General features: G+C 40.4%; 2 protein-coding genes across 4 annotated transcripts; one reads left to right on the top strand and one right to left on the bottom strand.

Moving 5' to 3' along the window:
• Nucleotides 1-6,069: 6,069 nt before the first annotated feature.
• Nucleotides 6,070-18,518, bottom strand: ZNF189 (zinc finger protein 189). Of its 3 annotated transcripts, none has more exons than XM_028108808.2 (3): nucleotides 18,214-18,518; nucleotides 17,366-17,492; nucleotides 6,070-8,814 (listed from the first exon to the last, which is right to left on the bottom strand). In XM_028108808.2, the coding sequence occupies exons 1-3, from the start codon at nucleotides 18,244-18,246 to the stop codon at nucleotides 7,094-7,096; spliced, it is 1,881 nt and encodes a 626-aa protein (XP_027964609.1). In that variant the 5' UTR covers nucleotides 18,247-18,518; the 3' UTR covers nucleotides 6,070-7,093. The 3 variants fall into 3 exon arrangements, with proteins under 3 accessions (XP_027964609.1, XP_027964610.1, XP_027964611.1); XM_028108809.2 differs by having other exon boundaries at nucleotides 17,366-17,450; XM_028108810.2 differs by lacking the exon at nucleotides 18,214-18,518 and adding an exon at nucleotides 10,955-11,015 and having other exon boundaries at nucleotides 17,366-17,435.
• A 261-nt stretch (nucleotides 18,519-18,779) lies between these two features.
• On the top strand, nucleotides 18,780-22,551 carry MRPL50 (mitochondrial ribosomal protein L50). Its single transcript, XM_028108811.2, has 2 exons — nucleotides 18,780-18,907; nucleotides 21,610-22,551. Exons 1-2 carry the CDS (start codon nucleotides 18,816-18,818, stop codon nucleotides 21,995-21,997), a joined length of 480 nt encoding a protein of 159 aa, XP_027964612.1. The 5' UTR covers nucleotides 18,780-18,815; the 3' UTR covers nucleotides 21,998-22,551.
• The last annotated feature ends 2,745 nt before the right edge of the window (nucleotides 22,552-25,296 follow it).

The raw sequence follows: 25,296 nt of genomic DNA, 5'->3' as shown, positions 1-25,296 counted from the left end.
TATAAGTCTATAGACTCTAATTTCTATTAACTGTCTGATCACTGAGTGAATATATCAGTGGCTTCCTACCTTTTGGTACACCTGTCAGATTTATTCTAGTAGTTACTGAACACCTACTAAAAATAAAATTTGGTACTAGGCACTGAAGGTAATTAAGAGAAGTTTCAGCTTTAGAGTAGGCATGACATTTGCATACCCCACAATGAAGCTTAAGTAGCTAAGCAAGAAACACAGATACCATTGACTGGGGGTTGAGAAGTGGGAGGAGATAGCATTTAGGGTGGGCATCAAGGGAGGGCAAAAGGCAAGGAACTCTTAGAACTGTCTTTGTGTAAGAAAATTTATTGGGAGAAGATGATACCTTGAAGGCAAAAGTATCAAAAGCCAAGGTCACAAAAAATTATTAAATGCTGGAAGGAATAAAAGAGGAATTTGGTTTTGCTCTGAAGAGGAAGGAGGAGAGTAGGGAGAGAAGGGGCAGGGAAACGAGCGAGGATAAAGGATGAAATGAGAAAGGAGGGGAAAGGACAGGGAGAAGCCAAGGCAATATGGAAGTGGGAGAGGTAACTAAATAAAGCACTTTTAAGAAGGTGGAGAAATCTCAAGCAATCTAAAGACATTTGTCTGCTTGAGAGGAAGAGCTGAGTTTCACATGAGTTTACATCCTGTTATTCAAAAACAAGATCCTGAGATGATTCATAATGATTCATAATGTGAATTAATTTAGCAGAAGCTGAAGCCAACTGTGACAATGAGAATATAAGCCTCTAGAACTTTGCAGAAATCTTGGAGCAGGCTTTACGCAACGCAGGAAGGGACTTCCAGTCCATCTGATTTAGCCCTCCTGGGGTGAAAGCCTCCAGCTGACATCTACATTTTCTCGCAGCAACAGCAGAGGAACCTGGGGTCCAGGGCACCAAGGCAGTTGTCCAAGGTCACATCACCAGTCGGTGAGACTTGCAAAGTCCTCTTGGAAGGCAGTATTTGGGGTCGTAAAAAGCAGCGGTTCTGGAGTCAGACAATCTAAATTCAAATGCTGGCTCTGCCACTTACTAGCCATGTGACCTTGGGCACATTGTACAACCTTTCTGTGTTTCTTCATCTCCAAAAAAAAAAAAAAAGGTACAGCATTGCAAATTACTGAGAGATTAAATGAGTCATTACATCTCAATAACAGGTTCACATCCCTTACTGCAGTTTTCACAATCCTGAAATCCAAAAAGCTCTGAAAACCAAGATTTCTCCTAAGTTTACAGCAAATTATTTGATGGCAGAACCTGGCTTGAGGCTGTCATCTTTATTCCACTTGTTGGGATGTGGAGCTACTGTGTCTGATTTTAGGTGCTGACTCAGACCCTGCAGAGAGAGTTATACAATATATAGCATAAGCTCTATATTTAATCTCTAAAATCTGAAAAATTCTGATTTCTCAAACACATACACCCTCAAAGCTATCAGATAAAGAATTGTGGACCTGTCCTTAGAATAGTATCTACCTCACATGCAGGGTAAAAATGAATTATCTATGCTCAAGAGAGCCCAGAGGGCTCATGTAGTGCTGCTACCAATCCCCTAAGGCCATTTTCTAGAGAGGATGAATGAAGAGACAGGAGTAATGGCAAAGCTCAACACAGCCAGTCATAGCTCTCTTTTCATTACTCGAGTAAGTATGTTTTCCAAGCTGTAACACAGTCTGTCCTAAGCTCCTGAAATGGTCACTCAATGCTGGGTATCAGTCTCTGTAAACATTTATAATATCAGTCAACAAGTACTCATTTATCACCTACAGTATGCTCAGCAGTGTGAAGATACTGAGACGAGGAAGACAAGGGTACAGTTAGGAAACAAAATGGTGCACAACAATGTGCTAGATTACAGTGGCATAGGCGAGGTGCTGGGATCAAAGGCTTTATAAAGACTGTGGGATGAGTTACAGTTTATTGCTAGTTATATGACCTTGGGATCCAAGCCTCAGTTTCCATATCTGAAAATAGGGTTGCTGTGAGGTTAGAAATATTTTATGTAGCGTGCCAGATACATAAGTTGTGAATAAATATTATGTTTTTTCCCTGTCAGTTGGCTCTTGGAGAATGGTAGAAGCACTTGAGTGGCTGTGTAAGATGAATTAAATTTATGACTAGAGTACAGATCGTATATGTTGAGGACACTGTTGGAAATTATAGGGTGAGGCCAAGTGGAGCAGCACAGTGAAGGTGAAGGGGAGATTGGGCAGGGATGTTATGGAGTCTTGCCTTGAAGTAAAGAGAAATAGGGACCTGTGAACAATTCTTGAGCAGAAAATAATGTGATAAAAGAATAGTGCTGAAAATTATTTTTTTTGGAATGTAGGGGACTCAGAAGAGATTGGGAAGCTGGGAGTAGCTAAGTGTGTAGAATAGCAAATCCAGCATAGGGTCTAGCCTCTCGGTGGTGGTGGGTGAGTGGACATGAGATCTTTAGATTGGGGAAAATAACAACAAAAACTCATGTAACATTGCTACTTACCACCCTAATAGACCCAACAAGTCTGTTTTATTGCAACTCAACAGGCAAGTACTGGGACGAATAATTCACAATTCTTCTACATCTACTTCTCAAAAAGAGGCTTACGTACATGCACAGACTTGGCCCTTTGAGTATGGTGACAGCATAGTCAAATATAAAGCATCTAAACAGAGCACTAATTCTGGCAGTTCACAACAACCAGGACTAGGCTATAGCCCGAGGTCTCAGATGTCAGAGAAATCTATCCCGCCGTCTTAAAAAAAACAAGGTCAAACATCTTTCTGCGGCCACTTCCAACTTTTCCTTGTCCTGCCTTGGTTTTCCCTGGGGCATTTTATAGGCTAAAGAAGTCAGAATGCATTTTCTGGTCCTAGGGATGCAATAACTGTCATGTGATGTGGGCTACCTTAGTCATTGAACATGAGAAGCATGTTCTTGAGAACAGGGCTCCTGGACAGGAAATAGCACAGGTAGAGACATACTCTTTTTTTATTTCTGCAAAATGTAACAAGACTCAGCATTTGGGAAAGTTACATGATTTCCCCCCATTCTTTACACTGTGGAGTACATATGGCTTACTATTCACTTCTCAAAGTCTCCTTGAGGATAAAGGACTCCTTGAAGCAATGATGCAACTAATACAGTATTAACATAGCACCTGACAGGTATTTAAAAATACATGTTAATGAAACTTGTACTATTTGTGCAGTAAAGTAAATGTACCTATCCTTCTGTTTTCCATGCATGATGGTTATAGAGATGGCCTTAATTAAAAAGAAATCAATCAACCCACTCCTGCCAACCACCCAAGGCCACAGAACACATTTGAAGGAGAGAAGGAAGGTGAAAGGTATTAAATACTGATTAGGAACAATGACTTAAAAAAAAAATGCTTGTAATATTTGGTCTAGATTTTTTTTTAAAAGTTGAAATTTACTCTAAAGCTCAACTGGGTATGCTGTGTATGCCCCTAGATTTGCTGATGACATCCTTCTTTAGGAAGACAGATGAAAATGAAATGCCTCACTTAACAGAATTAGAGAAATGGAGCATTGTAGTGATTTTCAATTTCTTTTTTTTTGCTGCCACCAAAGACTCCTTTTTACCTGCTAGTTTTAAAATGTTGTCTACTGTGGGGGTGCCTGGGTGGCTCAGATGTTAAGCATCTGCTTTCAGCTCAAGTCATGATCCCAGGGTCCTGGAATCGAGCCCCGCACTGGGCTCCCTGCTCCGCGGGAAGCCTGCTTTTTCCCTCTCCCTCTGCTGCTCCCCCTGCTTGTGTTCTCTCTCTGTCTCTCTCTCAAATAAATAAAATCTTTAAAAATAAATAAATAAAAATAAAATGTTGTCTACTGTGATGGTTAACTTGTTTAAATTTGACTGGGCTAAGGGATGCCGGTAAAATACTATCTCGGGTTTGTGAGGGTTTCTGGAAGACATGTGCATTTACATCTGTAGACTGAGTCAAGATCGACTTCACCATTGGTGGTAGGTATCATCCAATTGAAGACACAAACTGAACAAAAAGGCAGAGGAAAGGCAAATTCACTCTCCACCTGGGGAAGCTGGGGCATCCATTTTCTCCTGTCCTCGGATGTCAGTGCTCCTGGTTCTTGGGTCTTTGGGCTGGGACTGAACTATACCACTGGCTTTCATGGTTCTTGTTTATAGCTGGCATGAGACTTCTTGGCCTTCGTAAGTACATGAACTCATATAATTTTCTCCTCATATTCACTTCCACATTGTCTTTCAACCAAGAACGGAGGCACCACAAGATGTGCTGTGTGGGTAGTTTTTGCAAAGGTACCCAGGTGAGTATCAGGGGTACCAGTAATATTTCCTGAGTGCTAGTGACATAGGTTTAGTTGCGAAATTCAGAGCTGCACACTTAAAATATGTGCCCTTCTCTTGTGCACACACAATTTAAATACAAGGAAAATGTTATCACACAATTTTTGGCAGCACGTAGTCCTCTCTTTAGCAGGCAACTCTCACCTGCCACTTGCCGATCACCACACAACTGGAGGCTCACTCTGTATCTAGTAGGTCCTCTGGTAATTCTGTCTTTGGTTTTTTCCTGGTACTCATCTTTTAGTTTCATCTTAAGCATCATTTCCTCTTGAAAGATTTAACTTTCTCCTTCTCTCTTCACATGCCTCCCTGTTCTTTTACCAGCCTCTTAGAAAACTACCACAAACACTGCGATAACCTTGCTTTAAAAAGGTTACTCTCTTTGGCTATGCTTTACATAAGCAATGAATTGTATATATAATCAAGAATTGTTTCACTGCAACCGGAGTTTTGAGCTATCACTCCAGACTCACAACCAAGGATATTAAAAATTGTTATTTTAGTAGGAATATCTCATCTGACCATGTCCCCACATTATGAGGTCAACAGCCAGAGCTTCTGCTAAGCAAGATAACCATACGTGAAACAGATGCAACTGCAGCAAAAGGCACAATGCTTAAGTGTGCATGCAACTATCACGTATGGAAAACATACTTCACATTAGGCTTTTCAAAATACTGAGAACAGGTCTAAGAACCTCATTATTAGCTGAGTCGCCGGCCTGAGAATGACTCGTAGAGAATAAGTAAAATGGGAAATTTCAGGCAGGAGGATAATTGAGGCATCAAGCACATTTTCAGTTATTTTTTGTACTTTTCATTGGGCTACAAACTCTGTTTTGACAAGTTAACTGTATGCTGACTACGAGTACCTAATTTGAATAGGAGGGAGCACGATTTCTACACATATACCTTCACACTCACATGTACACACACAAATACTCCCAGGGGAAGATGAAAGTGTGGAGGAGACGTTCAGAATGTCTGTAATATAGAAGAAAGGGAGGTGTTTTGCTCAAACTATTAGGTAGTTAGAATTACAGAGCTCCGGTGATTTGGAATTCTACACTCGGAAACTAAAGAATCTGGATTTAACCCTAATTGAACTATCCCAGAAAAGGTCACTACAGGCACACCTCGATCTATTGTGGTTTGCTTCACTGTGCTCTGCAGATACTGTTTTCACAAATTGAAGGCTTGTGGCAAACCTGCATCAGGCAAATCTCTTGATTCCATTTCTCGAACAGCATTTGCTCACTTTGTGTCTCTGTGTCACATTTGGTAATTCTTGCAATATATCAAACATTTTCACTACTATTATATTTGTTACACTAATCTGATTAGTGACTATGACTCACTGAAAGCTCAGAATGATCGTCAGCACTTTTTAGCAATAGGTACTTAGGTATTTTAAAATTAAGGCATGTACATTGCTTTTGTAGATGTAATACCATTGCATACTTACTAGACTACTGAAAAGTGTAAACATAACTTTTATATGCAGTAAGAAATAAAAAAAATTAACTTGACTTGCTTTATTGCAGTATTTGCTTCATTGCAGTGGTCTGGAACTAAACACAGTATCTCCAAGGTATGCCTGTAGTCACAAGTACAAGTGAGAGCAATTTTTTTAAAATCCTTGATTCTAATTTTTAAGTGCAGTATTTATTTGACAGGATAGATTTTGCATGAAAATAACAAAGAACTCTTACACAAAGCAAAAAACAAAACAGGTTTAATGATTAAAACAGTTGAATTAACAGGTTTATATAACCATCAACTAAGGGAAGCCCTAGAACCAGAAATAAGGATTTTAAAATTGCATGCAAAGTCTAGTTACCATAAAAACCAAAGCAATTACCAAAATAGCTCAGCTTCCTAGTATAGACTCCAGTTCTTTTTATTTCCAACTCTTGGTAATCAAAATATGTACACTTTCGCATGCTGATAGTGGAGGAATAAGGTTATTTGTATAGGACTACAATTATGTTTCACAGATGGGAGGGCACAAAAAGAAGTGTCTTCCTCCACTTTTTCGGGCCCATCTTGAAAAAAGGCACTCCCAAAGGTTCCTTGGTAACACCTTTGCTACATTTGTTAATTACTCACATAATCTTTATATGTAAGATTAATGGTCCACTCATTTCACAGATCTGGGAACCACAAGGCATTGGAACTGCTTCTTTCAATCACATGCCAAACAACTGGCTTTCTTAAGCAATGACCAAAAAAATCTTTGGATATCAATTTGAAAAAAAACTGGGGCTCTGTTTCCTCAAAAACTTAATCATATGCTTAATTACTAGGCTTTGGCATGTACTGCCAAACATATCACGGAACTCAATGAACCACCATATGATGGTGGCAGGGGACTCTCTTGAATAATTATTCTAGTTTTCTAACTTCAGCTCCCTTGTACCAATGCAACTTTGTCCTTGTCCCTTTATTAATTATAACACCAAGTGCTCTGAACCTGGGTTTGACCTCTCTGCTGAAAGATGTGTGACAAAAAGATGCTTAAATAAATTACTGAGTCTTTATGATCACCAAAACAAAGAGGAATGGAAGTCTTCAGCTGCCTGTGGGCAGTTGTCCACCTTTCACAGAATCTAGAAACCATTTGCCTGAGGCCAAGGAGAATTTGCTTTGTCACTAAACCTGACTCCTGGTGAACCATACTGAAACTGCACTTGGGTAGCTAGCCTCAAGTCAAACTGAGCTTGAATATTTCTCTACATTTACTGCATCCATGTAGTGTGCAATTTTTGATGCTGAATAAGAGATACGTGGCAATTGAAGGCTTCGCCACAAGCATCACATTCATGGGTTTCTTGGGTTTGCACCTCTGCGTGGATCTTCTGATGGTTGACAAGGCTGCGCTGTTGACTAAAACTTTTGTCACACTTCTCACACTTGTAAGGTTTCTCTCCCGTGTGTATTCTCTGATGCTGAATGAGGCCCGAGTTCCGGCTAAAGGCCTTCCCACATTCATCACATTTATGGGGTTTATTACCTGTGTGAACACCCTGATGTCGAATAAGATTACAAAGCTGACTAAAGCTTTTGCCGCACTGTCTGCACAGATAAGGTCTCTCACCAGTGTGGATTCTCTGATGTTCGATAAGAAATGAGCTCCGACTGAAGCTTTTCCCGCATACAGTACATAGATAGGGCTTTTCACCAGTGTGGATTCTTTGATGTTGTACAAGATGAGCACTGACACTGAAAGTTTTCCCACATTCATCACATTTATAAGATTTTTCCTTGGGGTAGACTTCCTGCTGTATAACAAGACTGCAGTTTGGATCAAAACTTTCCTTGGCTTCATTGTATGAATAAGTCTTCTCTCTGGTGTGGATTCTCTGATGCTGAATAAGACCTGAGCTTCTACTAAAGGCTTTTCCACATTCCTCACATTTATGGGGTTTGTCGCCTGTGTGAATTCTCTGATGACGAGTAAGGTTGCACAGCTGACTGAAGCTTTTCCCGCACTCTTTGCACTGATAAGGTCTCTCACCTGTATGGATCCTCTGATGTTCAATAAGGAATGAGCTCCGACTGAAGCTTTTTCCACATTCGATACAAAGAAAAGGCTTCTCACCAGTGTGGATTTTTTGGTGTTGTATAAGGTATGTACTTAATCTAAAAGCTTTCCCACATTCACCACATTTATGGGGTCTTTCCCCAGTGTGAATTCTCTGATGTTCAACAAGTAATGAATTTCGACTAAAGCTTTTCTTACATTTGGTACAGTGATAGGGTTTCTCACCAGTGTGAGTTCTCTGATGTTCAATAAGGTGTGACTTCCAACTGAAGGCTTTCCCACAGTCACTACATTTATGGGGTTTCTCACCTGTGTGAATCCTTTGATGTTTAACCAGGCTCCTTCTCTGGCTGAAGCTCTGTTTACACTGATTACACTGATAGGGTCTCTCTCCAGTGTGGATTCTCTGATGTCTAATAAGGGTTGAGCTCACACTGAAGGTTTTTCCACAATAATTACACTCATAGGGCCTTTCCCCAGTGTGAATTCTCTGATGTTCAATAACAAATGAACTGCGACTAAAACTTTTCCCACATTCGTTGCATTGAAAAGGCTTCTCACCAGTATGGACCCTCTGATGTTGAATGAAATGGGCCTTGCGGACAAAACCTTTTCCACATTCTTCACATTTGTGGCATTTCTCTTCTGAGTTTGGTCTCTTACGAATAATGTTAGTGTTTCCTCTGAACATTCTCTGTTCCTGGGCCAAAGATTCCCTTGGTATTTCCCATAAGAAGATTCCTCTCTGTTTATCTAACCTACCAACAAGTTCAAAGGTTTCTCTACCTATGGGATCTTGGTCAATTTCACTTTTGATTCTTGTAACTATTACACCCTGTGGTTCTACTTCTTCCTCAATCTCCTCAATTTCTTGTTTCACAGTTGGCTCCTCATCCTTATCTCTGTTCAAAACATCTGGAAAAAGAAACAGAAAATAGAAAGATCAGCCGGGCTCTTTGCTAGCAAGGAGAAATGCTTAGGAAAATAAGATTAACATAAATTAATCCACTACATCTATAAAATGCAGATGACTACTCCACAGTATAGTGAAGATTAATTAAATTAGTTTATATACATAAAGCATTTAGGACAGTACCTGGCAAAGAATACAAGCTATATAAATATTATTAGTTATCTGATGAAATATTTTTCTTGGAGAAGGGGTATGAAAAGAGTGTGTGTGTGTGTATGTGTGTGTGTTTCAAAGGAGCAAGCTTTTAAGTTTTTATTTTTTTAGTAATCTCTACACCCAACATGAGGCTTGAACTCACAACCCCGAGATCAAGAGTTGCATGCTCCTCTGACTGAGTCTGCCAGGCACACTAAAGGAGTGTTTTTATGAGGCAAATGATGAGTTATTAGTAGGGGCAAGCAGAGTTGGGAGGAAGGGCAGGTAAATCAACAGACGATTTTGCAAGGTAAGATGGGCAAACAATGAAATAAAACAAGTAGTGTTGTGATGAAGTATTCTATCAAGGAAGAAAGGATGATGCAGAAAGAAAACAGTAGGTTCAGGAAAATGTGAGGTAAGACAGCATTACTGGACTATGGTAGACCAAATAACTGACAGACATGAACACAAAATGATGCTGAGAAGGATAAAAGACAAAAACAAAAAACAAAAACAAAGCAGAGGAAGCAACAATTCATTTATTAACAAGAATTTACTTATTGCAGACAAAAGCACTCCAGGCATCATGTAATGATTCAGGATTCAAAGATAAGACACGAAGTTCCCTACCAAATAAAATGAATGACAAGCATACTAGGGAGAGAAAATACTACAATAGAATATTTAGGTAAAGCAGTTCCTACAGTGAGACAAAATGGCTTTTAAAAATAAAATAATGGGTTGGAGTGACATGGAGTCTATGATATAGAAAGACATAATAAAATAAATACAAAAGAATATGGTCGGGGTAATGAAAGAAAAGAGAAAAAGCAGTCTATGGTAACTTATGCCCTCACCTACCACAAATCCTACCACGTTCTTCAAGTATATATGATTCTCACTCTTCTAAAGATGTAAGAGCCCAAGCTGGAACCATTTAGTTCCAACTGAGAGTCTCTAAGACATCTGAGAAATGAAAATCTTGCATGTGTTGAAGGAAAGATAACATAATGGTCTCTGATGAAACAGAGTGGCACACAGAACCCTTGAGTCTGCCTCTGACTTTTTTCCTGATTTTCTATCTCTTACTGTCCACTGGATAATTTCGCTACAAGAGCTGATCAGTACCAAATAGATCTATTCAGCCCTAAACAATTTTCTTTTTTAGACTTCCTCTTTTCTCTCAATTTTCTAATCTTCTACCTTTGAGTCATCTCTGAATTTTCTTTTCACTTACTTCAAATCAGTCATTAAGTTATTTTATTCCAAAAAAACTTCTCTTATTCCCCTAAGAAATTAGTAGAAACTTTATTTCTGCTCACACTCCTAATAGTATTGTTTCTTAAATTCACTTCAGTGGACTGCTTTCTTTCACACAATGAAAAAGGATGAGAGAACTCCCTCAACTTTCTGCCCACTGACTATAAAATTACCTGCAACGATACATGAAGATATATCCCATTCCTATCCAAAGCTAATTCATCTACCTTCTCTTGATCCCGCGTGTCTCTTGAGCACTTGTTTAATTACTACCATTGTTTCCTCTTTTTTCCATCTGTTCTCCATTGCCAACATACATTCAAATATGCTCAGCATATAAATATGCCCAATTTTATCTCGAACCTGAAATCCTTCTCTTAATGAAATCTAAGTTCGTTCGTTTGTTTTTTAAGATTTATCTATTTGACAGAGAGAGACACAGCGAGAGAGGGAACACAAGCAGAGGGAGTGGGAGAGGGAGAAGCAGGTCTCCCGCGGAGCAGGGACCCCAATGCGGGGCTCGATCCCAGGACCCTGAGATTATGACCCGAGCCGAAGACAGACGCCCAACGACTGAGCCACCCAGGCGCCCCTGAAATCTAAGTTTTGAAATAAAATCTTAACACTGTAGGTTTCCATTTCCCAGGTATGTTTCCCATGCCCACCTCTTCCCCTATAACCTACTGTGAAATCTGGCTTCTGTTTCCAGCATCTAGAAAAGCTTCTACGAAATCACCAATGACGCCTGAATAACAAATACAATGAACATTTTCAGTCTTTATTCAGCAGCATCTGACACTGTTGACCATTTTGACACTGTTTTTGATTTCTATGCCATTATATTCTTCTAGTTCCCTCCCTACTTCTTCTTTGGCCTTTTCTAATAAATTTCCTTCATGTATTTCTCTTCCTTCATTAACTGTTGAAGGTTACTGTTACCCATATTTACACTTACCTTGCTCTCTACATATACTCTGGATATTGCCATTTACCTGTCTCAAAAAGGGCTTACAATTAACAGGATCATCATCATTTGCTGTCATGTATGTTTCCACCTCTAATGATCTTCTCTTGATAGGCATCCTCATCCATTACTCAAAGCAGAAAATCATCCTAGATTTCTCCGTTTTTTTTTTATTGGTAAAAATACACCAAAATCAAAGATTCAACTCTCTAGTATCTACCTTCTTTCCATGTTTTCCCTGGATTATGCAAAAGCCATCTAATAATCCTTCACTCTAGCCTTTAAGACTGTCCCCACACTATATCTACTTCACTGCATCCAGAGAGATGTACATAAAATGGAATTCCAGTCACATCACCACCTGTAGATTCACTTGTACTCCATCACCTGTGAGAGCAAATCAAAGCTCTTTACACCATGATACTCAGCACTTCACGAAAGGTTCTCTAAACCTCAAGTCACCCTCCTACCCACTCTCTCACAGTGGAAGTGGGCAAATTACCTATGTTACTCTTTTATGCCATTTCTTTGCATATCTCATTTTACTAAATGTCCCCCAACCTTGCTTACCTGGCAAACTCTTGGTTTCTCTTTAAGATTCAATTCAAAGCAACAGCTCCTCTACAAAGCCTTCACTAAGTCCACTAGGCAGACCTAGGTGTTCTGTTTTTTATCACCAGCCCTCATCCATAAGTGCATTATAGCTATTATATGCCCTGTGAATGCAACGTATTTATCTCTTCTATGGGACTATAAATTCCTTGTGAGAAGAGCAAGTCTCCTTATAATGTTTACCCAGTATTGTTGTTCCAGGGATTTTACTCAGAGGAATAAGACAAAATTATTGTTATTTGCAAACAACATAAATGTCTACGTAAAATTTCTAAAAAAATTAAGTGAAATATAATAGCAACAAGAAAACTAAGATATAAAATAAGTAGTGGTAAGTACTCACTACCAAAAGTAAGTAATTAGTAAATATTATAGAAAAACAAAATATGCCTTGTACGATAATAAAAACCATAAAACAAGGAATAAATCTTACAAGAATTGTATGAGAGCCATGAAAATGAGCCATAAAAATTTTCGGAAGGACATAAGACAGATAGAGTCAAGCAAACTGCTAAAGAGATTCAATGTTATAAGGATCTTAATTCTTCCTAAACCAATTTATGAACCCAATTGTATTCCAATCAAAATCCTATGAATGAATAAAAAACCCCAATGAATCTAAATTTCAACTGGAAGTATATCCTAAAAAATAATATAAAAGAATAATTTATTATACCAGGCATAAAATGTAATACACTGCTTAAGTAAATTAAACAGAGAGGCACTGGAATGAAAATAAATAGGTCAAAGAGAGACAGGTAAAGAAAACAAGTGAGTTTAGGCTTCCACACAGAGCAGCATAGAAAGGACTATCCATTAGATCTGGGCTTGGTAGATATAATCACCTTCTGCGGTCTCTGCCATGCTTGCATTCTATGTTCCCATCCTGTGATCATAAGCTAATTTGTCTATAGTAGAGAGTTGACTCAAAAGTGCATCTCTCCCAGGAATTTGGAATTAAAACTGAAATAGGCAGTTATTCCAACATGACTAGAATTGTAATCTATCAACTCAGAAGCTAGAGGGACAGAAGCATGTGGATATGAGGAGGAAAGACTACTCTACCAAGAAGAAAGAAACAGAATGCAAAGACAGAGTTCATTCCTGACTTCCTGAGCAATCCAATTTTTGGGTGTAGGTTTTTTTGTTTTTGTTTTTTAAGTAGGCTCCATGGCAGATATGGAGCTTGAAACTCATGACCTTGGGATCAAGACCTGAGCCGAGATCAAGAGTCAGATGCTTAACCAACTGAGCCACCCAGATGCCCCTGGGTTTAATCCTTTTCTGACATCCAGTTGGAGTCATGCTCATATATTCTGTGTGCCACCTCGGTCCCTACAATAAGTTCTCTTGTTGGCTTAAGATAGTTTGAGTTGATTTCTATACTCTAATCAGTTTTAATAATATGGTAGCTGCAGAGAGATAGAAAAGGCAAGGAAATGGTAAAGTGGAAGTGGCTAAACTTTAGGACAGCACAAGAGTTACCACACATTTTCTAAAAAGGGCCAGACAATAAATATTTTTGGCTTTGTCAGCCATATGGTCTCTACTGCAATTATTCAACTCTGCCAATACAGCAGGAAAGTAGTAACAGATAATACAATAAAAGTGGGCATGTCTACATTCCAATAAAACTTTATAAAAACAGTGTGCCAGATTTGGCCTGTGGACTGACCATAGCTACCAACCTCGGTATCCAAGAGTATAGAAAGAACAGTTTTCTTGGTAAAAGAATGAGAGAATGGGGAAGAATCTGCATTCCTAGCACTAGCACAGTGCTTGATTAACTATTTATTGAATGGATGAGTAGTTGAACAAATAACCGAGAAAAGACTATAATCTAAGAAAAGAAACAATGAGTTTAACATCTTACAGAAACAGCAATTCCCAATGCTGTCAAGGTCCAATATGGCTCAAGCAGACTAGAAAGGAGTCATTAAAACTGAAGAAGTCCATTTCATTTGAAAAGAACTGAAAGACTGAGAACTGAGATTAAGCTGTCAGTTGTATTATCAACAGAGTTACTAAAGTGTTTAAAGAAAAATCATCATAGAAAGGAAAGGTATGAATAAAGGACCAAAATTAAATTTGAAAGAGAGTTGTACTAAGTAAAGCAGCAAGATGACGTGCAGGAAAACACTACATTAGAAAAAATCAAGTTAATAGTGATCTTTCAGCAAGGGAACTCTCATCAAAGGAATGGAGACAGAGTCTACAGATGAAAAGATTGTGGAGGGAGAAATAATAACTGATAAAAAGTTGTAGTTCGGCTAAAATGAGAGCCTGAAAGTAGGAGATCACAGATGGGCTCACTGCCATGCCTTTGTCCATATGGTACTCACATTTTACAGTAGTAGGGGCAGACAAGGCTAGGCATTTGTCTGGTTCTATCAGCCAGGATACCATATGCGTGGATAAAGCTGACAATGACTCAGAGACACCATGGCATATTGGGGAAAAAAATCAGCAGCTGATATGGCTGGAGATTGAAGTGGTGTGCAAAAATAATAGATGATGCTAGAAAGCCAGGCAGGGGCTATTTAGAGAGGCCCTAGTAGGTGTAACAAGAAATTAAGATTTTTATCCTTTAGGCTGTCAGGAATTGTAAATTGTAAGCAGTTAATTAACAGAATCACTTTGGTGGCAGTAAATAGAATGTATTAAAAGAAAGGAAGATTGGAGGCAAGGGGCTAGTTCATGGACTAATGCAATAATCTAGTCAAGGGGTACTGAATCTTGAGTATATTCATTCATTCCATTACACAAATATTTAGAAGCATATAATATATATGGTTCTGTCCTAAGCATATAATATATATGGCTCTGTGCTAAGTGCTGGAGAAATCAAATGAAAAAAATATAGTTACTGTCCTCATGGAAACCAGTCTGGTTAGAGAAATAACATAAAGAATGATTAGAGTACAGTGTGATAAATTCAACAGAAGTGTATACAGTAGCACAGAAAAAGGAGTACTTAATTCCAAAGAGGAAGCTCTTGAGATCTGAAGGGATTATTTGAAATTTGCCAGGTGTGAGTTATTTATGTGGTCTTCAAAAGAAGATGACAAAGATTTTAGAGCTCTTACAGAAGATAACGAATACAATGATAGCAATCAACATTTGTATTATACTTACTACATGCTAATCAGTGTCCTAAGTACTTTACACATATTAACTCAGTAACCCAAAGAGGTAAGTGCTATTATTATTTCCATTTTGTAAAAAAGAAACAGGCATGGAAAGGTTATGTAATTCATCCATAGTCACAAGGCTTGCAAATGGGGTTGAACCAGGATTTTTACTTAGGCAGTTAAGCTCCGACTGCTTCTCAAAGGTGAAAGTAAAGATTTGGGACTTATCACATAGAGGTAGGTGATGATCTGAGTGTAGAAAAGCTTTGCCAAAGAAAGGATATAAACTGAGAGGAAGTGTGAGAATGTAAGGCAATAGAAGGAAGCAATAAAGAGTTTCAAATATCTATAGAGAGGCGAAATGAAATAAGGTCCAAAAAAAGAGTCTACTGCATTTGACAACTGGGTTATTAGAGACCAATGTTAAACAATTTAAGAGGAATGGCAGAAGCAAGAAAAGGGGCTTAGAGATGATGGAAGGTAAAGTACAAAACACACATTAACTACTCTTACAAAAACTTGGCTATTAGGTGAATGAGGAGCAGGTTACAGGGAGCAGCAAGGAGACTGTGGCTCAAAGGATCGCCACCCACCCCTCTCCTTTCCCCAACTGGAAGAGTCATAAACATACCTATTATCAAAATAAAGGTACCAGGGCAGAAGGAATAGAGACTAAAGTTGTAAGGGGGGAGGGGGGAGATTACAGATGGGTAAGTTCCTGGAGAAGTGAGGAAACAGGAGCAGTCTTAAGCATGCCCGTGAAGGGCAGAAAAGTTGAGAGTTCGCATTTAGTGGCCTCTATCTTCTCTGTGAAACAGAAAGTGAGGTCCACCACTGAGTGAGGGACCCAAGGAAAACTTCTTTAGTTTTTGGAATAGTCATTTAAAGGAAGAAGGGAATGAGCAAATCAATGATAAAGAATAGGCTGAGATGTAAAAACCCACTGCAGACTATAAGAAAAGCCATGCATACATATATACAGAGCATCAATCCTTTCAGTTAAAGAACTTCTCCTGCTTGTGTTTAGTAACTCTGGTAGGAGAAAAGGCAGATTTTATAACCAATACAGAATTTGAAATTTGCAGAATGCGTAGAGCACAATGACAAAGTGGCAAGAGAGCATGCTGGTGATAATTCACATGTAGGTCCAGGGATTAGATGAGGAGGCTGAGGTTAGGAGAGGACTGATAATCTGGGGGGAGAAAAGAAGTCAAGGAACAGGAAACATGATTAAGAATAAGTAGTTGTAGGGCGCCTGGGTGGCTCAGTTGGTTAAGCGACTGCCTTCAGCTCAGGTCATGATCCTGGAGTCCTGGGATCGAGTCCCACATTGGGTTCCCGGCTCAGCGGGGAGCCTGCTTCTCCCTCTGACCCTCTCCACTCTCATGCTGTTTCTCTCTCTCTGTCTTTCAAATAAATAAATAAAATCTTAAAAAAAAAAAAGAATAAGTAGTTGTAGAAGGAAAGGAGTAGGAGAGGTAAAAAGTAAGAAGTTAGCGTAAGCTCCACATGGACAGAGATCATGTCTGTTTTGGTCACCCCTGTTTAGTTAATCTAAAATAATAATTAATAATGTCTGAATAATTCTCAAAGAGTAAGATATTAGGGTTAAAGATTTGCCTGCTTTGACAAAATTGAGGGTTTGATCACTGATGTGAGTTGAACAAAAAAGGAAAGCCAGGTCCCTGAAGAGAATATGGTCAGGGAATATCGTGAGGCTTAAGTAATGACTACATCACTGATGGCACAGGTGGGCACAGAGAAGATTCTGAAATGTGACAAAATCTATGGTGAAGGGCCAAGATATGTTGCCAGATGATAGTGAAAAGGCATTGAGTGGGTAGAGCAAGACTGTTGAGGCCTCCAAGGAGAGAGATTTTGCTTAAAGGGTTAAACTAATACTTTGGGAAGAGCACTGAGAAGGCAAGAGAACAGTAACTTCTCCCTTCTAGCCCTGAGACAAAGGATGGGGTGGGGAAAGAGGATGTGGGAGAAAAAGCAGCCTCTGCCAGAGAAATGGTGTCCTTGGGAAAGTGCCAGTTTTCGTTAAGGCCAGGAGGGGTAAGGAACATTATGTGAAGAAGAACAGGGGCTCCAGAAGGCAGAGTGAAAAGGGGTGGGAGGAAAGCAGTGGGAGGATGAGCCAGGAGGGAAAGTACAGAGCAATATGGGAATGAGATTATGAAGATAAGAAGCCAGAAAGGCATGTATTTCGGTTATTGCAAGGATGCTAGGGATGATAGTCATGGAAACAACTAATGGCTGAAAGATATGAATCAGAACTTTGGAATAAAGCAGTTTTGGTACTGGTAGTGGTCCAAGTGTTCTCAGAGTGTGATTTCTGATAGCCTCTTAGATATTTGAATCTGAGAAACAAAAGATTCTTACCCAGTGAGACCAGGTTTCCATAATTCTCCATCATGACATCTTTATACAGGCTTCTCTGAGCTGGATCCAGATAATCCCACTCCTCCTGGGTAAAAAACACAGCCACATCCTCAAATGTCAGCAACCCCTGAAATAGTATGATTTCTGTAGTCAGTTCTTGTTGTCTCAAGGACAATTCTACCACTGAAAGTAGCAGAAGCAATCACTTATCAGGGCCGGGTGGGCTAGAAGGAACATGATAACCAAGAGTTCCAAATGGGGCCCAATTCTGTAACAAACAGGCACCTCAAACTAGAGGATAACTGAACTGGATCTTGACGTCAGTAGTGAGGGTCCTAACGATAGAGCTTTTCTGGTTTAATCATTATACCCTAACATTTTTATTCTAGTAAGCTGCTCCCAAACTCCCCAAGTTTCCTGCACCTCATTGCCCGGCTCCAACTCTCTCCGCATTGGCTTGGAACCCCGTTCAATTCCATGAAGTTCTCTAAGCGTCTACCTTGGGTCCATGCATCGTGACAGGCGCACAAGACACGGGGGAAGGTAAAAAATGGTGCTTCATCTGGAAGAACTCAAATGAGAGCGCTTGTCTGGAGCATTACTAATTTTCTTCAACTGATTTACCAAGTCGCTCTTGGAAAAAAAAGGGGGGGGGGCAAGTGGACGATCTGGTCGCGAATCACAATTCAGAGCACTACGTGGTACTTCCTTGCACATCGCTGGCCCAAAAGACCACGGTCAGGGAGGTGGGGAGGTGGGGAGGTGGGGAGGTGGGGGGGTGGGGGGGCGGTGGCGCGGCCTAGCTCCGGTAGTGGCGAGAGAACGGGGTACCCAGAAGGCCGACTTACCTTTGGCTCCGGCGGGGGGCTCGGGGAGGCCATCTCCCGGACAGAAAATCAGGGCAGGAACCCGCGCGGTCGCACGAATAGGAGCCTTTCGCGAGGCCTACCTAGCCTTTAGAAATTAGGCCCGACGAAGGCGAGGCCTCCAGCCTGGGTCTGGCCGGGTCCTGCCTCGGTCCCCGAGCGGTCACGACCCCAGCAGCATATCAGACGCGCTACTTGGCCGTCCCCCAAACCCAAATTCCCACCCCGCCTAGCTGCGCAGCCTTCAAGGCCTCGCTAGAGCCTCCTCCCGGTTGCCAGTTCCTCCTCCTTTCAGCCAAAGAGCGCTATGACCGCCCGCCCCCGGACCAGAAGGCGTCACCCGGAACCTTCCCGGGACGCCCCCAACTACAACTCCCGTCATGCTCTGAGAGAACGCCTCGGTCCAGCCTCCACCGGCAATGGCCACCGGACTACATTTCCCGGCATGCAAAGGGGGGAGAGAAGCTGGTGACGCTTAACAGGAAAAAGGGAACACCTAACCACTAAGCTTACACCTGACTGGCTGGTCTTGGCGCGTCACTGCCAGCTGAGGGCCCAGCTCTATCACGCAGCTCTCCTCCGAGATGGCGGCGCTGTCAGTGTCTGGCGTTACCAGAAGAGGTCTCACGTGGATCGTCTTAGGGGCACCACGCAGAGAATTTTGGTCTCGATTCAGGTAAAGCGGAAGGTTGGATGGTGGGTCTCGTTCAGGGAAAGTAAGGAGAGAAACTGAGGAGGATGAAAGGACGAATTCAGAAACGTTATGCTATTAAGACGGGACCCGGGTTCTGAGCTTGGATTATGGTTCGGAGTTCAGAAGTGTAGGCGCGGGTCTCCTGGAGTGGTGGGGCCCAGTCTAGGCCTCAGTTTTCCTCATCACGGAGATACCGCTCTCTTTCCCTCCCATTTCAGTCAATTTATTAAGCAAACAGTACTGACCACGTGTTCCAGGCATCAGGTGCGGTGTCTGGAAACAAATGACTCGTTTGCAACGAGCAACATAGAGCATGAAGGTGAAAGCGCTCGGTAAACTAAGTTCATTTGCGCGGTATATTTCTTCACACGGAAAATTCAGAAACGAAGTGTGGCCTCCTCATTTTTTTCATTTGTTCATTCATTGATTCACTCAACAGATAGTTATTAAACGCCAGGACTGGGCCAGCATTTCCCTAAGTAGTTTACCATAGCGAAACAAAGTCCCTTCTCAGAGCTCTGACATATGGGGAAACTGAGGCTCCATGGAGAGGAAGTTTTTTGCCAAAAGCAGGTTAATGGCAGAGCTGGAACCAGAACCCCCAGGTCTTTGACGCCTCCCCATCTCCTGCTTTTCCCACAGCACCATGTGGAACATTTTGAAGGTAAATCTGTTTGACTCACAGTGTTAGGACATCAAAACTTGTGGGAACCTCAGGGAGCAATTTATGCCCTCAGGTTTCAAGCAGAAACTCTTTCCATCCGGAAGGATTTTTGTCATGTGTTCATGGATTTATTAGCTTCCCCTCTTTTTTGGTTAGTAGTAGTATCTCAAATCTCCTTCAGGTTTGTTTCATTCACTCATTCATCGCAAATTTATAGAGTGTCTGCTAAATGTCAGCTGTTTAGGTGTTAGGGATCCAGTTGTTAATAAGTCAGACCAAATATTTGTCTTCATAGAGCATATATTCTGATGGAGGCAAAAAAACGTAGGATATAATTTTAGAAAGTGGTAAATTATGTAGAAAACTAGAGCAGTGTACGAGATTACTGAGATGGAAGGAATGGATACATTTCATTCTGATGAAATGTGACGAGTAGTTTTGAGGAGAAAATGGGAGGTGATGAAGTAGACATAAATGTAGACAACTCTTTGGGAAACTGGGTAGGAACATGGAGTCTAGAGGGTATTTCTGTTTTTCTTTGAAGATGGGAGATTTTTACAGCAGCATATTGTGTGCCCCGGGAGTACTGTAGTAGGTAGAGAGAAATATTGATAAAGAATTGATGCAGAATGAGGGCTAAATTGCTGGAAGAGTCTTTGAGTAGGCAAAGGAAAATAGTGCTACAAACCGCATTCTTGGCCAGACTTCTTTTCTTTCCTTTCTCTTTTTTTTCCAATGCCTCCAATTTCTGTAAGGATGACCAATCCCAGTCCGATACCAACTCCATGGAAAACAAGAGTCAGATCATGAACTACTATTTCAGTAAGCACTGAAGTAGTGTATCGGGTAGATTTCCTAACATTGGCCCTTGTTCTCAGTAATAGTTATTCACGCAGTTTTCAAAGGACCCCAAATCAATAAAACAGGTCTTTATAATAAATAGAACGGGAGTTTATAATTTGGTACAGTGGTTCTTAACCAGGGATAATTTTGCCCATCTGGACATTTGGCTATGTCATTTGGTTATGACTTGAGGACAGGAATGCTATGGCATTTACCCTACCCTGGATAGAGGCCAGGGTTGCTGCTGGGCATCTTACAGTGAACATGATAGCCCCCTACAACAAAGAATTATGTGGTCCAAAATGTCAGTGTTTGGGCTCAGAAACCCTGATCTGATAAGAGAAGTAGAATGTAAAAAAATTAAAACGCAGGTGGGATGTGACATGCTGTTAAAGCAATATAAAATGCTATAGTAGATCAGAGGAATTTATAGTTATATTTGGGGAAATCAAGTAAAGCTTCTTGGAAGAGAACAGTTCTGTTCTAGGACTTAAAGTAAGATTCTATAGGTGAAGGGGCGCCTGGGTGGCTCAGTTGTTAAGCATCTGCCTATGGCTCAGGTCATGATGCCGGGGTCCTGGGATCGAGCCCTGCATCGGGCTCCCTGCTCAGCACGGAGCCTGCTTCTCCCTCTCCCACCCACTCCCCCTTCTTGTGTTCCCTCTCTTGCTGTCTCTCTGTCAAATAAATAAAATCTTAAAAAAAAAAAAAAGATTCTATAAGGGAAGGTGAAAGATAGGCATTTCCAATAGGATATAACTTGAGGTAACACATGACACCAGGAAAGAGGGAAACAGAATGTAGTAGTTTAGTTTGGGTAGGGCATAGAGTGTATATAGGAGATTAGTAGGAGATGAGGTTAGAGAGGTAGGATGGGTTTTAGAAACTGGGAATCCCAGGCAAATGATTTGCCTCTTTACCTGTTACTGGAATTCTTAGAGCATGTAAAATCTGTAATTTTCTTTTCTGTGTGTGCCAGCCCAATTCAGTTATAAGCTTCCAAAGGCAGATACCTATCTTATTCTCTCCACAGTGCCTGGAAGAGTAGTAAGTGTGCATATTATTTATTGATTTAGATAGATAGATAAGGTTGGGTCTGGTGTTCGTCAGCTTGTCAGCTACATTAGTGTACATTAGTTAACCAAAGATTCATATATTTGTTTTTGAATCATTCCAGAAAAGAGAAAAAGCCAGTGGTGGCTGAGACAGTAGAAGAGGTGAAGGAAGAACCTGTTTTGGTGTGTCCACCCTTACGAAGCCGAACATACATACCACCTGAAGATCTCCAGAGTCGTGTGGAATCTTGTGTCAAAAAAATTTTTGGCTCATCTGTTCCTAGCAATTGGCAGGATGTGTCCCTGGAAGATGGTCATCTGAAATTCGGTTTGTTGGCACATTTAGCTGATGACCTGGGCCATGCCGTGCCCAACTCCAGGCTTCACCAGATGTGTAGGGTCAGAGATGTTCTTGATTTCTATAATGTGCCTATCCATGATAGATCTAAATTTGATGAACTTATTGCCAGTAATCTGCCTCCCAATTTAAAAATCACTTGGGGTTACTGAGCAGTTCAGAAGAAGAAATGTTGAAATCATTTTGTCCTGAGCAAGGGGTTGGTTATTAGACTTGATACTTTTACCACGTAAAATGATCAGAACTGTTCTCTAAACCCACTTTTTCTGTGGAAGAATGAATTATCTTTTTTTTTTCTCTCAGATCATGAATTAACAGCAGGATTTTTTCACATTTGCTGAAATTTTGTTTTTTTAGTGGAATCAGATCATTAATCATGTATGAAAATTTCCTTCTTTGGAGGACACAGTAATTAAACTTGTTCTTTAGATATGAGGCTATTATATGTTCAGATGTGGCCTTTATTCTTCATAGGCATAAAATAGTAGATGCAAAAACATGTTTTAATCCTGTTAGAACTCTTTAAGGTGGCATTATGTATAGTACAAATACAAGTAGGAAACTTGGATAAAAGAAATGTAAAAATCTATGTTGTTTATTATAGCAAGTTGTTTCTTTCACTGCTTTACTACACAAGTAGAAATCGTAGAAAATGATAGTATTCATTCTAGATTAATCTCTTGGAATTAAAGTACATTTTTTTGAAGAGTGTTGTGTGTTTTTAATGTTTTTAAAGGTGAAATTTGCTTCTCTGCCTTGTCATTTCCTTAATTTAAGTATTATAAACGAAAAAAATTAGAGTATATGCCAACTGTGAAGTGCTGTGACTTTCTTTCTGCCAGATTCTAAGTCTAAGTGAATATTCTCTTCAAAGGAGATGACTATTTCAAACTTTTTATCTTTTCTGTCACTTTTTTTTGAGAGAGAGAGGAGGCATGCACTTGAGTGGGGCAGGGGGCGGGGTACAGAGGGAGAGGGAGAGAGAATCTTAAGCAGGCTTCACACTCAGCGTGGAGCCATGATGCAGGGCTCAATCTCATGACCTGAGCTGAAATCAGGAGTTGGCGACTTAACTGAGTAACCCAGGTGCCCCCTTTTCTGTAACTTTAAAAAGTGGTTTTGAGGGCGCCTGGGTGACTCAGTCGGTTAAGCGACTGCCTTCGGCTCAGGTCATGATCCTGGAGTCGCTGGATCGAGTCCCGCATCGGGCTCCCTGCTTGGCAGGGAGTCTACTTCTCCCTCTGACCCTCCCCCCTCTCATGTGCGCGCGCTCTCTCTCTCTCTCTCTCTCTCTCTCTCTCTCTCTCTCTCTCATTCTCACTCTAAATAAATAAATAAAATCTTTAAAAAAAAAGTGGTTTTGAGTACCTATGGATGTCCACTAGGGTGGTATTTGTAGACTTTGGTGTAGATACTCAGTTTGTGGGAATTACTCAAATAGCTAGTTACCAGATAGTTCTGAACTACAGATGTTAAATGAGGAAGTGATTAAATTAGGAATTATTTTTGTTTAGATATGGCTAGAGAGTAGTAAGAGAAGGAATTTCATGTATATTATCTCGACTACTAATAGTTCTGGAAGAAAAGTGATAGTTTTTATACAAAGGAAATTGCATGTATTCTCTTTTCCAGGGTGACTACTTTGAAGAGGGCAAAAATCAGGTGGGTGTATAAATTCTGACATATTAATAAAATCGGTTACATTGTAGTTGTACCCTATAAATGTCATCAGCAGACAATCAGATTTTTAATAATCTGTACATTAGAGAACTTAAGAATGTTTCTGAAGCCCTGGAGCTTAAATATCAGGGCTGATACATTCCTTCTATGTGAGAAGGTTTCAGTATGGAAATAGTTGAATTTAACTTATGGGATTTGATTATTTCATTTCCCACACAAGTTTTACTTCTGATCTGGAAACAAAAATGTGCAAAGGGCATGCTGGAAGTAATAGATGGTAAAGGGAGTGGGAAAAACACTTGGTCTCACCTGGAGAACTGCAAAACCAGGCTTCATATGGGTGTAAAGGCAAAAGAAATTACTTCTCTGTAACCTGGAGCAGTGTTTCTCAAAATTTAACGTACATATGGATTACTTGGAGATCTTTTTAAAATGCATATTCTGATTACATAGGTCAAGAGTGGGTCCTGAGCTTCTGTATGTCTAAAAAGCTCCTAGGCAATGCTGTTCATGTTTTAAGTAACATGGCCCTAGACCCTAGTATTAAAGCGGGAAAGCACCATCCCTGAAGCAGCGGTCCTGGAAAGTTGAGCTGGTGGACAGGATAAATTGCACATCCATCAGTAACTAGAAGGTGTCACTGTTTGACAGTCCAATACAATAAATCTATCAGAATAATGAGCTTTAGTTTTCCTGAAAAGGTTACATTAGGTTTGCTAACTTGTTTACTGAGGTAACCAAGCATGGTGTAAATGGTTTACATTTAAAAAAATTAAGTGATTTCTATATAAAAGAGTTCTCAGTTACTGTTTAGCTGGGCCTTTGAACTCAGTACATATACTTATACAAAACCTGGTAATAAAATATTCAGGGTTGGGGCGCCTGGGTGGCTCAGTCGTTGAGCGTCTGCCTTCGGCTCAGGTCATGATCCCAGGGTCCTGGGATCGAGCCCCGCATCGGGCTCCCTGCTCGGCGGGAAGCCTGCTTCTCCCTCTCCCACTCCCCCTGCTTGTGTTCCCTCCTGCTGTGTCTCTCTCTGTCAAATAAATAAAATCTTAAAAAAAAAATAAAATATTCAGGGTAATAGAAATAGATTTGCACAGACAGTATGTATTTTAAGCCACATAAATAGACTTCTTTTTTATTGTAACATTTTTCTGATTATAAAAGCACATTTTTAAAAATTTGGGAAAGACAACAAATACCATTTTTGTCTTACTACTCAGATAATCACTAAACATACTGACGTATTTCCAAATGAAAAACTTCTTTCCTGTATTTTAAAATTTATTGTCATATTGTCCTGTTCCCTTCACTCTATGAGTGTTTCTACTTATTTTAAGATAGTCTTGGGGCACCTGGGTGGCTCAGTCGTTAAGCGTCTGCCGCCTCAGGTCATGATCCCAGGGTCCTGGGATCGAGCCCCTCATCGGGCTCCCTGCTCAGTTGGTAGCCTGCCTCTCCCTCTCCCACTCCCCCTGCTTGTGTTCCCTCTCTTGCTGTGTCTCTGTCAAATAAAATCTTCAAGATAGTCTTAAGAGTAACAAGTTTGATTAATAATATATTCCATAACTGGATGTTAGGTATAATAGTCCCTTCTTAACCATGGGGAGTGGGGAATACATTTCATGTTCCCCAGTGGATGCCTGAAACCCTGGATAGTATTGAACCCTATATATGCTATATTTTTTCCTATACATTCAGATCTATGATAGTTTAGGCACAGTAAGAAATTATAATAACTAATAGTAAATAGAACCGTTGTAACATG

The sequence above is a fragment of the Eumetopias jubatus genome, unplaced genomic scaffold (genome assembly GCF_037043125.1).
Source record: "Eumetopias jubatus isolate StellerSeaLion01/CBP00866 unplaced genomic scaffold, mEumJub1_p1.0 scaffold_15, whole genome shotgun sequence".
Taxonomy (NCBI): domain Eukaryota; kingdom Metazoa; phylum Chordata; class Mammalia; order Carnivora; family Otariidae; genus Eumetopias; species Eumetopias jubatus.
The sequence above is the reverse complement of the archived record's forward strand: the minus strand, read 5'-3'. Positions and strand labels throughout refer to the sequence as shown.